This window comes from Cervus elaphus, chromosome 18, assembly GCF_910594005.1.
Source record: "Cervus elaphus chromosome 18, mCerEla1.1, whole genome shotgun sequence".
NCBI lineage: Eukaryota > Metazoa > Chordata > Mammalia > Artiodactyla > Cervidae > Cervus > Cervus elaphus.
The window spans coordinates 19,991,626-20,011,165 of record NC_057832.1 but is presented as its reverse complement, the minus strand read 5'-3'; the positions used below and the strand labels follow the sequence as shown (position 1 = coordinate 20,011,165).

Sequence of the window (19,540 nt, the reverse complement as noted above, 5' to 3'; positions counted from 1 at the left end):
GCAATGGTACAGATTTAAGCCACACAAAATTTAAGAGAGTTTTGAGATGGCACCAGAATCTAGTGCAACTTTCAGAAGAAAAGGTTTTCTACTTATATTCAGATAAACATTAAAATGTGTTTCATGTCCTACTCTAGGCATACTAGTTGAGGTAGTAGGGAAAAGGCATCCTAGAAAGTGACAGGAATCTAACCCAAGGTCAATTAAGTGGTCAAGAGCAAGATTTGGAATTAGAAGTCCAGGTCTGCTACTAACAAGTTGTATGATCTTAAGTAATTAACATTTAAGCATTCTGTGCCTCAATTTCACTATCTATAAAATGGAGATAACAATATGCACTTCCCAGAGTTGTTTTCAGATTATATGACACAATGTATGTGAAATATCTACATGGTGCTGGGCACAGAATAAAGAATTAAAAAATTTTTACTGAGGGTTTTCTTATTAATAATATTTCCCATGGAAAAAGAAGAAACAAACTTTTGAAGTGTGAATTTCCCTTGCCTGAGGGAAAAAATCACCAAGACTGATTTCAAAGACCTTACATTCTATGTTTTATTCTAGAAGTTGGTGGTTTCAGGTCTTACATTTCAGTCCTTTACTCCATTCTGAATATATTTTTATGCATGGTATATGAAAGCAGTCCAGTTTGATTTTTTTATTCGTGACTGTCTGACTTGCCCAGCACCATTTACTGAAAATATTAATGCCGTCTCTTCTCCATCGTTGACTCTTCCCTCACTTGTCGCAGATTAACGGCCCACGAAGTGTAGCTCGTTTCAGGGCGCTTTTCCTCTGCTCCACAGAGCTCTGTGTCTCTGGGCCAGGACCATACTGACTGACAACTGCAGCTCTGTTGCTGCTGCTCAGCTGCTCAGCGTGTCTGACCCTTAGCGACCCCATGGACTGCTGCACGCCAGGTTCCCTGTCCTTCCCCATCTCCTGGAGCTTGCTCAAACGCATGTCCATCAAGTCGGTGATGCCATCCGACCATCTTATCCTCGGTCGCCCCCTCTCATCCTGCCTTCTCTCTTTCCCAGTATCAGAGTCTTTTCCAATGAGTCAGCTCTTTCCACAGGTAGCCAAAGCACTGGAGCTTCAGCTTCAGCATCAGTCTTTTCAATGAATATTGAGGGCTGATTTTCTTTAGGATTGACTGGTTTGATCTCCCTGTAGTCCAAGGGACTCAAGAGTCTTCTCCAACACCGAAGTTTAAAAGTATCAATTCTTTGGTGTTCAGACTTCTTTATGGTCCAAGTCTACATCCATACATGACTGCTGGAAAAACCATGGCTTTGACTATATGGATCTTTGTAGTAATGTTTAAAATCAGGGAGTGTGACAAATTTACCTTATTTCTTCTTTCTTAAAATTTCTTTGGCTATTAAGGGTCTTTTGTATTTCCATACAAGTTTTAGAATTATTTGTTCTAGTTATGTGAAAAATGTCCTCAACAATTTTTAATAGTGTAAAGGGGTGTTGAGACTAAAAATTTGAGAACTGCTAACTACAAGTTGCTTTTTCAACAAAGCAGAAACCTCTTCCTTTTAGCTATGAACAGGTTCCCTGTGAAGTCAGATATAATTTATCTTAATACTTATATTCCCCTGTCACAGTGCACAATGTACACAGACATAGTTAATATATGATGTTTTTAAGTTTTATGTATTCTAAATATATCAGAGCGGAACTGGAGTGGTGAGCGGCTGAGAGGAGATACCCCATGTCCAAGGTCAGTAGTGGTGGCCGTGAGGAGATACCCCATGTCCACGGTAAGGAGCAGCGGCTGCACTTTGCTGGAGCAGCCGTGAAGACATACCCCACGTCCAAGGTAGGAGAAACCCTAGTAAGACGGTAGGTGCTGAGAGAGGGCATCAGAGGGCAGTCAGACTGAAGCCACAATCACAGAAAACTAACAGATCTAATCACATGGACCACAGCCTTGTCTAACTCAATGAAACTAAGCCATGCATGTATGGCCACCCAAGACGGACGGGTCACAGTGGACAGTTCTGACAAAATGTGGTCCACTGGAGAAGAGAATGGCAAACCACTTCAGTATTCTTGCCTTGAGAATCCCATGAACAGTATGAAAAGGCAAAAAGATAGGACACTGAAAGAGGAATGCCCCAAGTCCGTAGCTGCCCAATATGCTACTGGAGATCAGTGGAGAAATAACTCCAGAAAGAATGAAGAGACGCAGCCAAAGCAAAAACAACACCCAGTTGTGGATGTGACTGGTGATATAAGCAAGGTGTGATGCTGTAAAGAGCAATATTGCCTAGGAACCTGGAATGTTAGGTCCATGAATCAAGGCAAATTGGAAGTGGTCAAACAGGAGATGGCAAGACTGCATGTCGACATTTTAGGAATCAGCGAACTAAAATGGGCTGGAATGGGTGAATTTAACTCAGATGACCATTATATCTACTACTGTGGGCAGGAATCCCTTAGAAGAAATGCAGAAGCCACCATAGTCAACAAAAGAGTCTGAAATGCAGTACTTGGATGCAATCTCAAAAACAAAATGATCTCGGTTCATTTCCAAGGCAAACCATTCAATACCACGGTAATCCAAGTCTATGCCCCAACCAGTAACGCTGAAGAAGCTGAAGTTGAATGGTTCTATGAAGACCTACAAGACCTTTTAGAACTAACACCCCAAAAAGATGTCCTTTTCATTAGAGAGGCCTGGAATGCAAAAGTAGGAAGTCCAGAAACACCTGGAGTAACAGGCAAATTTGGCCCTGTAGTACAGAACAAAGCAGGGCAAAGGCTAATAGAGTTTTGCCAAGAGAACGCACTCATCATAGCAAACACCCTCTTCAAACAATACAAGAGAAGACTCTACACATGGACATCACCAGATGGTCAGCACTGAAATCAGTCTGATTATATTCTTTGCAGCCAAAGATGGAGAAGCTCTATACAGTCAGGAAAAACAAGACTGGGAGCTGACTATGGCTCAGATCATGAACTCCTTATTGCTAAATTCAGACTTAAATTGAAGAAAGTAGGGAAAACTACTAGACCATTCAGGTATGACCTAAATTAAATCCCTTACGATTATACAGAGGAAGTGAGAAATAGATTTAAGGGACTAGGTCTGATAGACAGAGTGCCTGATGAACTATGGACAGAGATTCATGCAGTTGTACAGGAGACAGGGATCAAGGTCATCTTCAAGAAAAAGAAATGCAAAAAAGCAAAATGTCTGTCTGAGGAGGCCTTACAAATAGCTGTGAAAAGAAGAGAAGTGAAATGCAAAGGAAAAAAGGAACGATATACCTATTTGAATGCAGACTTCCAAAGAATAGCAAGGAGAGATAAGAAAGCCTTCCTCAGTGATCATTGCAAAGAAATAGAGGAAAACAATAGAATGGGAAGACTAGAGATTTCTTCAAGAAAATTAGAGATACCAAGGGAACATTACATGCAAAGATGGGCTCAATAAAGAAGAGAAACAGTATGGACCTAACAGAAGCAGAAGATATTAAGAAGAGGTGGCAAGAATACACAGAACTGTACAAAATAGATCGTCACGATCCAGATATTCATGACTCTAGTGTGATCACTCGCCTAGAGCCAGACATCCTGGAATGTGAAGTCAAGTGGGCCTTAGGAAGCATCACTACGAACAAAGCTAGTGGAGGTGATGGAATTCCAGTTGAGCTATTTCAAATCCTAAAAGATGATGCTGTGAAAGTACTGTACTCGATATGCCAGCAAATTTGGAAAACTTAGCAGTGGCCACAGGACTGGAAAAAGTCAACTTTCATTCCAATCCCAAAGAAAGGCAATGCCAAAGAATGCTCAAACTACTGCCCAATTGTACTCATCTCACATGCTAGTTAAGTAATGCTCAAAATTCTCCAAGCCAGGCTTCAGCAATATGTAAACCGTGAACTTCCAGATGTTCAAGCTGGTTTTAGAAAGGCAGAGGAACCAGAGATCAAATTGCCAACATCTGCTGGATCATCAAAAAAGCAAGAGAGTTCCAGAAAAACATCTATTTCTCCTTTATTGACTACGCCAAAGCCTTTGATTGTGTGGATCACAATAAACTGTGGAAAATTCTGAAAGAGATGGGAATACCAGACCACCTGACCTGCCTCTTGAGAAACCTGTATGCAGGTCAGGAAGCAACACTTAGAACTGGACATGGAACAACAGACTGCTTCCAAATAGGAAAAGGAGTACGTGAAGGCTGTATACTGTCATCCACTTATTTAACTTATATGCAGAGTACATCATAGAGAAATGCTGGGCTGGATGAAGCACAAGCTGGAATCAAGATTGCCAGGAGAAATATCAATAACCTCCGGTATGCAGATGACACCACCCTTATGGCAGAAAGTGAAGAACTAAAGAATCCCTTGATGAAAGTTAAAGAGGAGAGTGAAAAAGTTGGCTTAAAACTCAGCATTCAGAAAACTAAGATCATGGCATCTGGTCCCAACACTTCAAGGCAAATAGATGGGGAAACAGTGGAAACAATGGCTGACATTATTTTTTTGGGCTCCAAAATCACTGCAGATGGTGACTGCAGCCATGAAATTAAAAGACGCTTACTCTTAAGAAGGAAAGTCATGACCAACCTAGATAGCATATTAAAAAGCAGAGATATTACTTCGCCAACAAAGGTCCATCTAGTCAAGGCTGTGGTTTTCCCAGTAGTCATGTATGAATGTGAGTTGGACTATAAAGAAATCTGAGCACCAAAGCAATGATGTTTTTGAACTGTGGTGGTGGAGAAGACTCTTGATAGTCCCGTGGACTGCAAGGAGATCCAACCAGTCCATCCAGTCCTCAGTGTTCATTGGAAGGACTGATGTTGAAGCTGAAAGTAGAATACTTTGGCCACCTGATGGGAAGAAATGACTTTGAAAAGACCCTGATGTTGGGAAAGATTGAAAGCAGGAGGAGAAGGGGACGACAGAGGATGAGATGGTTGGATGGCATCACCAATTCAATGGATGTGAGTTTGAGTAAACTCCAGGAGTTGGTGATGGACAGGGAGGCCTGGCGTGCCTCACAGTCCTTGGGGTCGCAAAGAGTCGGACACGACTGAGCGACTGAACTGAACTGAAATACATCAGAACAGGTTTAATTTCTGGGGAATTACAAGACAGAAACCAGAAGACCTTACTGAAGAACAGATAACTTCTCTGTGAGCTAGGCTATCAATTTTCAGCAACATAAAATTTCTCACTAAATTTAAAAGTATAACATAATGTTGATAAATGTTAGTAAAAGAGGGAAATCTTGATCAAGCTTAATTTATCTTGTAGGTCAGCTTCACAGATTATATCCTAAGCTCCCACTCTACTGTTCATTACTGAGCTTAGTAAGATTCTGATAACTAACATTTACTGAGTGGTTACTATGTGCCAGGCGCTGTTCTAAGCATTTTACATGTATTTAGCTGTTTAACAATTAACTGGAAACACTCCTATAAAGTAACACCACAGTTACCATTTTATAGATTACAAAATTGAGGCACAGGGAAGTTACTGTTTACTTAAATCAACAACTAATAAGTAGCAGGAAGGATATTCTAGGTTTGACAGAAAAATACTAATTTTCCTTTCATTTAAGCCCTTGGCATATATGCTTCAAAGCATCTGCATGGACTGATGAGACAAGGGGGTAGAGAAGAGTAAGATAAATTAAGAGGTTTTCAAACTATCTAAGGGCCTTTAAAAATTCTTCCTTGCTTCTTAGACTGGGGAGTTTCTTTTCTATGTCCGATGAAAGGACTGCAATTAATTTCAAAATTGTTTCATTCACATATGAATCACTCAACCTGGAACGTGTTTTACTGATACTGTAGATACTTGACTGGACAAGAACTACCTGGTAGGAGTGAGGAGAACATTAGGTGGGCTGATAAGGGACCATGGAAAAAAACAATTAGTCTTTCAAATTTAAATCTTACCATTAATTTCTCATGGCTAGTCTGTCATGAGTATGAGAGATGGTTCCTGTGATAGGAGTTTGGTGAGGAAGATGAAAAAAATTCAAAAAAACTCAAGTAAATCTCTTAGGGGGGCTCAATTTTATAGAGAAATCAAGGTCAACAATATCAAACTTGGTAGAACCCAAATACTACTTCCTAATGCAATTCAGTTGACAGTTTTAAGCTAAATAAAGTACTAAACCTATGGAGGATTTTCTGTGCTTAGAACTAGGTCAAAGTTTGCTTGTGTTGTGAGCTCTGACCCTTGCCAATGAATTTATCTGTTATCAACTGCACTGATTTGATCCTATCTAATTAGACTCAGAGTTGAATCTAATCTATTTTATAAAAAGAACAACCAGATAATTTTTTTTATTCTGATTTTTTAAAACCCTTTATAAAAGGTTCTTTTACTCCCTCCTCCAAATAAAATCTTGCCTTATATTCCAATTTGGAAAACAGATAGAGAAAAGGTGATGTGCTGTGTGCTCAGTCATGTCCGACTTTTGCGATCCCACAGACCACAGACCACCAGGCTCTCCTGTCCATGAGACTCTCCAGGCAAGAATACTGGAGTGGGATGCCGTTTCCTTCTCCCAGAAAGACAGAAAGAAGATCAGTGGTTGCCACAGATGGGAAGTAGAGCGGGGTGGTGGTGGTGATGGTGCAAGTGTAAGATGGAGGTAGGAAGAGATGGGTGGGATGCATTTCAGGGAGAAATGAGGAAACAATGGGGGGTAATGAATATATTCATTAACTTAATTGTTTCATGACATTGTATGGTATATAGAGTCAGAGCTTTTTGAATTATTTCATTTGATTATGTGGCTTACTATATGTTAATTATACTACGACACAGTTACTAATAAAAGAAAACCAGGAAACGTCCTCAGGTCCTTGTCTCATCCAACATAGTGCTCCTCAATTCCCTACACTTGGTACTCAGTTTTAAAAACTTTCATATAGTTTGAAAGAATAGTTCTAAAACTTTTGTCTTAAATATTAATGACATGCCTTGCTTAGGTCATCAATCAATAGATTTATGTGTCTCCAGGGATAACCTGATATCATATTGCTCATTACAGTGATCTTCATTTTGTTTATAAACCTCCCTTGAAAAGTATATTAGAATAAAATTAGTGGATGGTGAGAAAACATAAATTGGCAAGGTAATGGGAAGGAGAACAGAGACAAACATGAGAAGGAAAATAAAATTTCAATTTGTAATATAAACCAATCATACCTAGAAGAGACATATAACTTTGAATTGATTAAAAAGGAATTTTAAATATCCGTATTCTTACAGATATTCAAGTCTATTGGCTTGTCACAAAAAGTTCAAAGAATGAAAATAAGTGCCTAAAAAAGCTTGAGATATAAGAAACTGACTACAACATGAACTAGCATACCAAGAAAACTTATTTACATATATCTGCTTTCTTCCCCACAGTATCTCACATTAAGCTAAATAACCTTAATTACTAAATTAAACAATTTTATAAAATTAATAGATGGGAAGATAGCAAAATAAAAACAAAATTCTGCTTTAGTAGCAAAATATAATACATTTCAGTGTAACTCTGAAAGCAACATAAATAATCCATATCACTGAATACTGAAAGCAAGCAGCTTTACTGCCCAATCACAGCGCTACCCTGCAGTGAGAAACACTGAGTTGCGTGTATACTCACGACTCCCAGCATCCTCTGCAGAAGTCATGTCCACAGGGCATGTCCACTGGGTCTTCAAACACTGAAATACTGCACATGCAAATGTCACACTGAAAATGAAGGAAAATGAGTTCAACAAAGTCATACTCTCGAAGGAGAATATTCCTTTGTTCATTAGTTCATGGCAAAAAATGCCAGCAATTCATGTAATCAAAGTGTTCCGAAATTATAAGGGAACTTAAAATTACTGTGCCTATCTTTGACTAAATAACAAATATCACGCTTACCTCATTATAAATTGCTGTGGGATCGAAATGTTTTAATGCAAAAGTTAAATTCTTAAATTCTAAACTTATGTGCTAAATTAGTCAGCAACTATTTGTTTTGAAAGGAAACATAAGAAATAAATCATTACAATCTATTCAGGTCAAGATCAAATTGCTCCTTGCGAGATAACCACTTCAATATGGTGTCCTCCACCCTATACTCAACCCAGAAAATCTACAAAAATAAAAAGTAACTTTTTCAATACAGCAACTCAGGATATTCAGAGTAGCAATTGAAGGATTTCTACCCAGGGAACCATGCTACAAAGCTTTGTATCTTCTAGCATAACTAGGAGAATCAAACTTTAAAATGTTACAGATACCATGGAAATGAATATGAAATTCCAGCAATAAGAAATGAACAAAAGATTGGAGCTGAAGACCTTAAGTGCTTGCTTTTTGCCTGTTGACCAGATAACTAGAACTATCTGCATTATCTATGCAGCATGGGGTTTTTATTATTTTTACCTAAAGACGTCTCTTTTTGGTAATGACAAACGTGTTTTTTAAAAAAAAAAAAAGCCTGTTTTTTCTCAATACACCTTTAAAGGTTTTTAAATTGTTTCATATCTGGTCAAGTTGAGATTTTTAAGAACCTCATTTTTAATTTGTAATAAAAGTTTACAGCTTGATTTTTAAAAAAAAAAAAAGTCAACAAACTGCAAGCACCTGTTAATAAAGGTCTTAAATAATAAAAAAAAAAAAAAAAAAAAATGTTACAGATGCGAATTACATAAGTAGGATGCTGTTTTCCAAGAAGGTCCAGATAAAATCTGGAGTGCATTCATACTCATCATGTATTTTGAGCAGCTGAATTATTCAAGAAACATAAAAATTGTTTATATAAGTGCATCAATGGTCTGACAATTAAAAATGGATATAACGGCAGTACTGTGTCTCAATAAAAAGCAAATATTTATTAGGAAATGTATCTGGATGAATAACTCCAGAAGCTTCATTGAAACACAGTTATCAACATATTATAAATGTATTCCAAAAAATATAAAAATATTTTCATATTTTTGGTTTTAGGTGCCTATCACAAACTCAACTTTTAACATTTCAATATGGCTTATTCAAAACTGTAAGTAACTGGAGTTTTTCAGTGAAAATATCATAAGCAGTTTTGCCAAAACCTTTAATGTTTCTTGTTTTAAAAGAGAAAAGAAAGCCCACTTGTTTTTCAATCTATAATTCAGGGATCACAAAAACAGTCTCTGATAATAAATATTTAACCAAAGCATGAAATAATCGAGCCCTTTAAGCAGGGTTCAGGATTCAATTACAAGAATACAACTAGAGGCTCCATGAAACAACGTTAAAATTAAAACTATGAGAAGTACACTGAGTACTAAACCGTACCAAACTGGTGTCCAAATCCCCAGGCGATAAACTTAATTCATCTGGAGAGGTGACGGAAGAGCGGGTAGTCCTTGGAGTTCTCGGAGAAGGGAGTGTGTCCCAGGCGTTATACCCGCTTGGTGGTGGCGTTGGCATCTGAACACCCGATCGCTGGCAGCAGTTCTCTGGGTTGGACATCCAAGCTTCAAGTAATTTCTCCCTGTCCCAGTCTTTAAGACAAATGGAATGGATATCTCTCAAATAACAGAGAAAATATGGTGCTGTTTTAAGAGCTTCATAATAACAAAAGAGAGACTAAATTACAGGGCTATAGGTCCTGTAGGAAGAAAAGTTATTTGTTAGCAAAGTTGTAATTACAAATGACATATTTAGGTATGTTATATCCATTCATATTTTTAAACAGAATTTAAACTTTTATAATTTACCATGGCTAACCACCATGTCAACATTTAAATGATGGCTAAAAACTTCAGGCATTTCTACTCATAATCATAAGTGGTGGCTCACACATCATTGGAATTTACTAAATTTTTATTGGTAAAGGTTTGATTAAGCCATTTTATTCTTTCAAGAATAACATATAACTTCACAATTGGCCTCACTGCTATCAAGTTGTAAAATATTACATAGTTCATAATAAACATGTCAAAATGCCAGCAACTCCTAAAAATTCATTTGATAAACATCTTGAAAGCAGAAAGAACTTCTTAAGGGATTATGATTATAAAGTTTTAGGGAATTTGATGTAAATTATATATTAAGTGAGCCTGAATCTGGCTTAACTAAAAAAGGTTATCTTTCTACTATGAATACTTTTAAAACAGCCAAGTGACCTATGTTATTATACAGAGTCACAAAAACCTAAACCTTTAAAAACAATAAACTGATATATCCAATGATTTTGCTAGGTGTTTAACATATATTATTTCACCCATTCCTCCCAATAAACTTTCCAATCATTATTGAGGTGAAGAAACCAAGACTTGGGGAAATTATGTGACTTGGCCAGGCTCAAACAGATATGAGGTATGTGAAGCAAACTTCTGTGAATTCAAAGTCTGTGTTCTTTCCACTGCAGCCCAATAAAGCACAGGTCAAGAGTAACATAGAGTAAATTATTTATCATAGGCCCATTCTATATCATTTTACAAACCAAATACAAATATCTGTGGAAACTCTGTATGGAAGACTTTTTTCATCCATACTGTCAATATATTTGGCGGTTTAACAGGATAATTAGGATTCAGGTATGCAATGAAGACAGAGTGTGTTTCCACAGGTGCAAAGGCATAGAAGTTCAATGGAGAGATGTGAACAGCTCTGTAAAGTTCCAGGGTACTATACTTTGGTTTGGGGAGATGGAAGATAAGATTGGAAATAGGAGTCAGACTACAAAGAAGAAAAATCCAACAACTGAAAAGCTCTGCATACAAGTGTATTCTGGGAAATGTTGCTAAATGGACCTGAGGTTTTTGATAGGTCACCACAGGCATACTTTGAAGATATTGCAAGTTTCCTTCCAGACCGCTGAAGTAAAACACAGTGTAACAAAGCAAGTCATACAATTATTTTTGTCTCCCAGTACATGTAAAGATTATGTTTACACTACATGGGCTTTTTTTTTTTTTTTTTTTTTTACTATAATGCTATTGCACACTTAACAGGACTACAGTACCGTAATTAAAATACTTCATTGCTAAAAAACACTAACCATCGTCGGACAAGGTAGGGTTGCCACAAATCTTCAAGTTGTAAAAAAGGCAACATCTACAAAGCACAACAAAGTGATGTGCAATAAAACAAGGTATACTTGTAATTAACAAGTTCAAACTTTCTTAGAACAGTATGATTACTTTCCAAGTCTCCATTAAAACACTTTTAAATAAAGGGAGAAAAGAACGGCAATAATTTAAATACACACAAACAAATTAAATTCTAGTCTTGGATTCTGTCATATAGCTCATTTAGCAAACATCTATTGAGTGTATTTTATGTGCCATATACTATGCAAGCTGTAGGGATACAATGGGAAGGAAAAATAGGCACAATTCCTGCTTTCAAGGAATGTAAAGTCTAGTAAAGAGAAAGTCATTAAATAAAATCAACACATTAAAAAAAAATCATCACTGTCAGAAGCAGCATTAAGAAGAGGTAGAGACTCCCATTTAGGGAGGTCAGAGGTGACTGGGGAAATGGCCCGGAGTGAACATCTGAGGGATGAATGAGAGCTAACTAGGTAAAAGGGAGACGTAAAAGGGAGAGCTAACAAGGTAAGAGGTCTCCAGAGACCAGAAGGACCGTTTGAGGGAGGCTGAAGAAACAGACCGGGACTAGGCCATACAGGGGGCTTCCCTGATGCTCAGTGGTAAAGAATCTGCCTGCAGTGCAGGAGCTGCATGAGACACGGGTTCGATCCCTGGGTTGGGAAGATCCCCTGGAGGAGGGCATGGAAACGCACTCCAATATTCTTGCCTGGAGAATCCCATGGACAGAGGAGCCTGGAGGGCTACAGTCCATAGGGTCACAAGGACTTGGACATGACTGAAGCGACTTAGTATGCATGCAGTCCATATAGAACTTCTAAATAACACTCCTGTCATCAGTTTATGAGTGACAGGAAGCCAGTGAAAAATTTGGCATACGGGTAGGAAGAAAAGGTTGTCACAGTTAGATCTGAACAGATCTTTCTGGCTACAGAATGGAGAAAGAAATCGGAGAGGGGGATAGTGGAGGAAGGGCAGACTAGCGAAGAGGCTACTGGGAAGTACAAGTAAGAGATTATGCAGCTAAGGCCATGGCTGGCGCAGTGGAGATGAAAAGAAAGGGAGAAGTTAAGATTTGGGAGGTCAGACTGAAAATTTGGTGACAACGGGATATAGTGACTGAAGGAGAAGAAATGTCAAAGTTTTTGTCCCTGTTCTACCATGTTGGTTGGGTGGTGCCGCCTTCCATGTAAATAGGAAATACCAGAGATTCAGGTACAGGTTTAACAGTGTGATTTTAATTTTAGACATGATGAGATATTCTAGAGGTACTTTTAAATAGGCAGTTAAATATAAGTGTATAGAGTTCAGAGAAGAAGTCTAGTCCAGAGGGAGAAATGTCTACAGAAGCCTTGGGAGAAGATGTCATTTCCTAGGAAGAGAGTAGTGAGAGGAGATGTGGACTATTCAAGTTTAATTACCTTAGAAGTGATGAGTCTCCAAAGGAGCTTTAAAAAATACTTTAATATACATTTACTTCAAGGACAGTCAAACTAGACTGGGTCTCATATTTTAAAAAGCCGAAATGGCAACCAGCTCCAGTATTCTTGCCTGGAAAATTCCATGAACAGAGGAGCCTGGCGGGCTAGAGTCCACAGGGTCACAAAGAGTTGGACACGACTGAGTGACTGAGCAAACACACAAGTAAATTTTACTTATTTTCTCATTAGGTAGCTTTCAACTATTAATACATGTTACTTTTATTACTGAGGAAATGCTCAGAAAATGACCTTTGTATTTTTAACAGAGTCATTCTTAAAATTCAATTACTTCTCAGTAAACATAGCCAAACATTTCTGTCTTCTGTCTTCAACCTCATTACTTTGGGACTAAATTTGACAGTACATACAATAATGCTTAAATCTATTTTCTTGTGGAAAGCTGAATGAATGTTACCAAGGATACAACCTATAAATCTACCAAAGAGTTCAGTTTAATAGCTCTGAAACAGAGCCCATCTGGGTTTTGACAGCAATTAGTGTAAACTGTAGTTCTGTGTACTATTTTATTCACTAACATCATTTACCTCTGAAAATCTTATTTGATTATCAAATGTCATTGATATTACCTAGAAGAATGTAGAAGAAATGTTTATTTGAAAGCCTGCATGAGCCTCTATTTTATGTTCTAACAAGGGAATGCAATATATTAACAGAACTCTTAAGTATCAAAAAAGTTATCACAGAATAGACAAAAGTCAACTAGTAAAATTCAATTAGATATCACCTTATTAGAGTTGAGCCTATTATGTAATAGAAGTTAAGGAAATATCAATGGAGTGAAAATGGAGTTTATCACTTAAAAATACTTGATGACATAATGTGTAAACACTAGAGAAGAAAATCTTTGTTTTAATTACAATAAAGTTACTGGTTAAGTTAGCCTTAGATTTTTACAGGATACAATAAGTCAGAATTATGATACATTATATAACTTAGCTGAATGTAGACACCTGTGGCAGAAATGGGTCTACACACAGAGCAGAATTGCTGCTTACAGTGAAATGTGACCATGTGACTAAATTATGGTCAGTGGAATGATTTATGTCAGGGGTGATTTATGTCACTTCTGGGACAGGCTCAAAAAACCTCCCACATCTTTATCTGCATGCTTTTTCCTTTCTGACTGGTTGGCTGGAACGGAGAGAATCCCTAGGGCAACCTCCAAAGCCACTGTTAGGATGGCAGAGTTTCTCAGTCAGTCGGGATAACTGTATGGAGCTGAGCCATTGCCCCATTCCTAACCTAAATAAAACACCTTAGACTACTATTATGATTAAGACACATTTACTGTGGTTGACTCTATACTTTCACTTCAGCAGTGGCCTACTCTAATATAACTGGCACAACACAGCCCCTCACAGATGAATGACTTCTACTTTTATGTCAGCTCTATATTATATGTAAATACACTCTCTTTATTTGAAAGCTCAAGCAAAGGACAGGTCGCTGTGAACCTTACACAAAAGAAACACAGTTTAAGATATTTTGTATTTCTTTACAAGTTTCTATATTATGACTGTTAAGCATTATTACTGATTAAAAGGAAAATATCTTTAAATTCTAAGATTTTAAAAACTATTTTGAATTCCTCAATTTCATTTTTGAACCAGGTCTAGATTTTTTCCCCAAAGGATTACTTCAAAGTTCTAAAAGATGACAATGGAGAAATAGGGTTCTATAATAAAAAGATGGGTTTAAAATGTACAAATAACATTTCAAATATATTATCTATTCATTCTGTAACTATGTTCTCAGGGCTTAAGGGATGGTTATTGTGGAAACAAAAAAAACAATAAAAAGCTGCCCTCTAAGAGCTCTCAGGTTAATGTAGAGAAAAAGCAAATACAGAGATTATTATAATATTGTATTCTAAGTTTATGACACATATATGCACAGAATATAATGGGAAGAGACAGGAAGGCTCTCAAAGTAACCCTGGGAATACATAAGCTGAAAAGATTTCCTGGAAGCGGTGCTTAATGAAGACAAGCAGGAGGGGTAAACACATGGAGACTGACAGCCCAGATGCACAAGCCTGAATCATGAAGATATACTGAAGAGATGGGATGTTCCACGTCTGGGGAGAGCCAGTGAAGGGTTTTTCAGCAGGGGAGATAAATGCTCAAAATTTTAAAATGCAATATAAAAAATGAATACAGGTAAAGAGGAATGCCAACACTGGACTACAATTTAGATGAAAAATAATGACAAACTGAATTTAAGTCAGGGGCAGTGAGAATGGAAAGAGCTAGGGAGACTGGGGAGAGGATGGGAGCTATTTAGGAAGAGAAATGAGGAGGCTGTGCTCAAATGTGATAGAGAGGTAGAAGGAAAAGTGTGACTTCTCAGTCTGGTCAGGGTGACTGAATGAATGTGGAGGCCATTTATCAAGACAGTGGGAGAAATGATGAGTTCATGTATGGACATCCTTTGGTTGGGGAGAAAAGGTTAAAAAGCCATTTAGAAATAAAGTCTTGAATACTTCATTAAGGTCAGGTTGCAGACATGTTCTTTATTATCTAGGTGGTTTTTGAAACCCTTGGTGTCATTAGATAAATGTGCACAACAATGTTTCTCAGATAAGGGTCTATTTGGTAGGCTGTTTATAACACATGCTTTTATGCCTATTCCCGCACCTAAAGAAAAGACTTAGATTCTCTAGAAGTTATCCTAAGAATTTCTAGTTAGTTTTCCAGGAAATTCTTATTTATACCAAAAGTTAGAGCCACTGGTATATAAAGTGGAAAAGAGTGTCAAGTACAGAACTCTGGGAAATAGCAATATTGAAGCTGGTGATTCTGGAGGGTTATATACCAAATTATTCACAGAAATGACCAAAGGAAGATGAAATATGCAGTTTAAAATTTTCTTCTAATCAAAAGATCATATAAAAATTTTTGGAAGTAGGCATTCTATTTTAATACAGATGATAAAGATTTATAGTTAAAACAAAGAGGTATGTTTCAAAATTACTGGATGAGAAAAGCCATTCACCTTTCCCTTTTTAAAAGTAATTTCTAAATCAGAAAAAAAACTCTTTGAATAAGCCAAAATGTCAAATATCAAGTGTGCAATTGGAGGGTCCAACTCAACATGTGACAATTCCCAGAATGGTTGTCTTAAGGATCACAGAGGACTTAAAATAAGCTAAGCACTTTTTCTAAGTAAAGTTGGTAATGTCCTCAAAAAAATTTTGAAAATGAACGAAAAAAACCCCACCTTAAAAGGAACAGTATGTTCTTGTGTTGACCCTATAGATTTTGCTTTGTGCATTTCATGGTGAGGAACAGTTTTTACATAAATACAACTGACAAAAAAAAATAACAAACTGCTAGTTAACTGACTTTATTTAATCAGCTTTAGTAAAAATTAATGTCAAAACCAGGACTAGGACTATGGACTCCAACTCTCAACCCTGCTCAAATCAGATACATTTCTAAAATTAGACAATCTATAAGTTGGTTTACTTGTTCAATTTTCAAAAAGAGATTTCTTATTTCTTCTCTATGATTCATAGCCAGTTTATATTTACTTCAAAACACAAGGATGTCGAGTACTGCAGTAACCACTGCACAAATAACAACTCAGGCTTGTTTAGCAAACTATTTTGTTTTATATTAAAACATTAAAATAGCCACCTTTTTTTTTTTTTCATATTGATTGATATTTATTTCAGGACATGCCATGTCAAAATAAAACGAGAGAGTCAATCCTTGCCTTTAACAATAACATTGTATTATAAAAGCGCTTTACAACTCCATCCCATTTTTGAGTACCAGTTACTAGGGTATGTGGGCTGATGATTATCTGAAAGCATTTCTCTATTCACATCCATAATCCAAGTGCTCTCTGAATATTATAAGGTGACAGTAAGTGGGAAGTGGAGGAGGAGGAGGAAAGAGAAGGGAATAAGTTTCTCCCAGTTAAGGGTTTGTTGCAATGAGGGGATGAGGATGTATGAAGATATTTTTGCTGTCTTTTCACCTTTATACTGTGTTAAGTAATGCTTACAACATAAATTCAGCAGGCTTTTCCTGAGCTGTAACTCAGAAATTTACTTCCTGCAAACAATGTATTTACAAATGTGTTTATTAACTTACACAGCAATCTCACAGTAACTAGTAAAGATTAAAATGGTGCACTCCTAGTATATTTGTTTACAGTGTTTTAAGGGAAATACATATTGCCATTGTGATGAAGCTCTAAATAGACTGAATAAAACATCTAAAAATTGAAAGTAGTTAAAAAAGGCAAAGAAATAAATATCACCAAAGAAAAAAGATTAATTGTAGCTTAAATATAAAACTGAATCACTAATTAACCAAACTATACAGATCTAATAAAGAGCAAAACCACGTTGAGAGAACATTAAAAAAATGCTGAAAAATAAGGCATAAATCTGCATAATGTTAAGTTTTATTTTCATTCTCTCTTTTCCCTCTTCTATGTATGCTTGTTCAGATCTGCCTCTAAGGGCTTATAAGAAAACTTTCCATATTCAATTTGATCTCAAATGTTCTGGGCAAAGTATCTGCTATTCTGTTGAAGATTCTATACTTGGTAAGCTTTAGATATCATTGTTTCCATTTGTTACAGTAATTTTGATCAAGGTGCCAAATTTACATTCTTCTAAAAATTGAAAGTAGTTAAAAAAGGCAAATAAATAAATATAACCAAAGAAAAAAGATTAATTGGTTCTTCTTAAAGGAATTTGATCTCTACAGTGCCTTGCCTGCATAGCATTTTTTAAAAAAGAAACAAAGGAAGAAATAAAGAAAAGAAACTCAAGAGAAATCTATTGCTTAAAAAACATTTCTTTTTCAAACAGATCTCTATTTTGATGATTTTAAAATCTTGGGAGAATTAGCTCTTAGAAGAATTAAGTATTTAAAATGTTCTGAAAAAACAAGAGAAACGTAAAAGTGCTTCAAAACAGCCATCTTTTAACTGTGAAAAGTTTCAGAAAGTACTCAGGACATTTCTTTCATTACCATGAGCTCGAAGTAAAGCTTCAGCAGTAAATAGTGGAGCCTGGAGCATGTCTGCTGTTTCCACAATAAGCATATCTTTCAATCTACGAAGATCCTGAGGTCTTAATCCTTCATATGGCTTTAAAAAGAAGAAAAACAAAATTAAATTGGCTATTATACCTTTAGGAAGTTCCGCAAATCTGTAAATAAATATATATGGTTATCATTTATTTAATCTTTCAGTTCTGGGTTGGCAATGAAGCTAAAAAGGCACTCACTGTATCTTCCACTATCACGAATTTCAAAACTACTTTATCACAAGTCTTTTTTTAAGTTGGAAAGTAGATGCCTGGTCTCATGAACCTCATCACTCTAAAACAAAGAATTATACTATAACGACAAGATCATCTTACTTGATAGTTTCAAAAATCTAAATAATACTAAAAAAAAAGCATTAGAAATAAAAACCTACAATTTCACCACTGACCAATGGTCATGATTAACGCTCTCAAGTATTTTTATCCAGTCTTTTCTTTCGGCAAATCAGCTGTATGTGAATATGTATGTATTCACTTAGATACAGTTTTAATCACTGAACCACCAACATTTACACTTAGTAAGACTGAATTTGGAGAAAAGTGATTATGACATACTATTTAACTTACTCATAAATGTATTATCTCTGTTTATTCAAGTGTTTGTTAACACTCCATAAAGGTACTTTATCATTTCAGGTGTTTTTTTATTCTTCTGTATTCCTTTATCCTTTCCCCCCTTGCTTTTAACAGAAAATATATAAAGAATAAAATCACAAATGTCTCACTATTCATTAGTTTATAAATGCCAAAATAACCTGTGACATGTTTTCCTCATTTCATTTCCCTAATTTCCCCACCCTGCTTATGGCAATCACTACCATGAACTTGATTTGTAGCTACTGTAATAATAAGGCATAACATTAGCAATTTGCCTTTATTTTTATTCAATATTGCATTTTTATTACTAATACTGATATAAATATCTACTTCAATCCTTTAAACAGATGTAACCAGCTTACTGCAGTAAGCACAGAACTAAAGGTAACAACTTAAAAAACAGCAGAAATTCTGAACTACTTATCAGAACTACAACCACTGAGGATGTCCTTTGGTGACATTTATCAAATATTCCAGAGAGTTCTGGAAACCCCAGAACAGTATGCAGTTAGTAAACCCCAACTTTTACAGTTGATTTACAGATATTTTAAAATTAGATATTAACTTTATTTCTTGTTTTGCTTTATTAAATTATCATGGAAACCATTTCCTCAATTCTTACTCAACCCCATATGACAGGAACTCTATTCATCAAGGCTATTTCTCTCACTTGATACAAGTTTTCTAACCCTAACATGTCTTCTGGTAAGGATGCATATATAAGCAATGAGTGCACTCATGACAGGAAAGACTGACAGACTTGACTGCAAAAACACTGCCAAGATTTAAACATAAAAACTGTGTTGCTTTTAATACATAAGGAATCTGTGGCAATCAGTAAATTTAAAATATCGAAAGTCACAAAAACACAAACATCCTTAAGTATATAAGCTCTTTACCCAACAAAATGGCTGTTTGAAAACAAAAAACAAAAAACCCAACCACCACCCTCAATATTGCTAAGGTTGTAGTGAAATAGTCCTCTGATATACTGTGGGTAAAAATAGTAATTGGTATGTCATTTAAAAACTAAGCATCACATCCCATGAGTCTTTAAAATATTCATCTTTTGACTCAATAATCTTACTTACAGGAATTCATCCTAAGGTCTAATTGCAATGTGAACAGAACTGGTCATCTGCACTGTTACTTATAAAAGTGACAAAATGCAACTAACTCAAATGTACTTTAAGGGAGTTAAAGGATATCTACATGTTAAGAGTAGTCAGCACTCACTCAAAATATTTCCTGTAAGTTTATAAATATCAAGAAATGTTAAGGAAAATAAAAAAG

The 19,540-nt window shown here is 36.2% G+C and overlaps 1 protein-coding gene across 5 annotated transcripts in view; it reads right to left on the bottom strand.

Moving 5' to 3' along the window:
• Positions 1–19,540, bottom strand: part of ANKIB1 (ankyrin repeat and IBR domain containing 1) — a 150,099-nt gene that overhangs the window by 35,602 nt on the left and 94,957 nt on the right. For all 5 annotated transcript variants that reach the window (XM_043872898.1, XM_043872899.1, XM_043872897.1 and 2 more), the window contains 3 exons: positions 17,574–17,691; positions 9,318–9,526; positions 7,651–7,739 (listed from right to left, as the gene is read on the bottom strand). In XM_043872898.1, the coding sequence (XP_043728833.1) occupies positions 7,651–7,739; positions 9,318–9,526; positions 17,574–17,691 (416 nt within the window). The remainder of the gene's footprint in view (positions 1–7,650; positions 7,740–9,317; positions 9,527–17,573; positions 17,692–19,540) is intronic.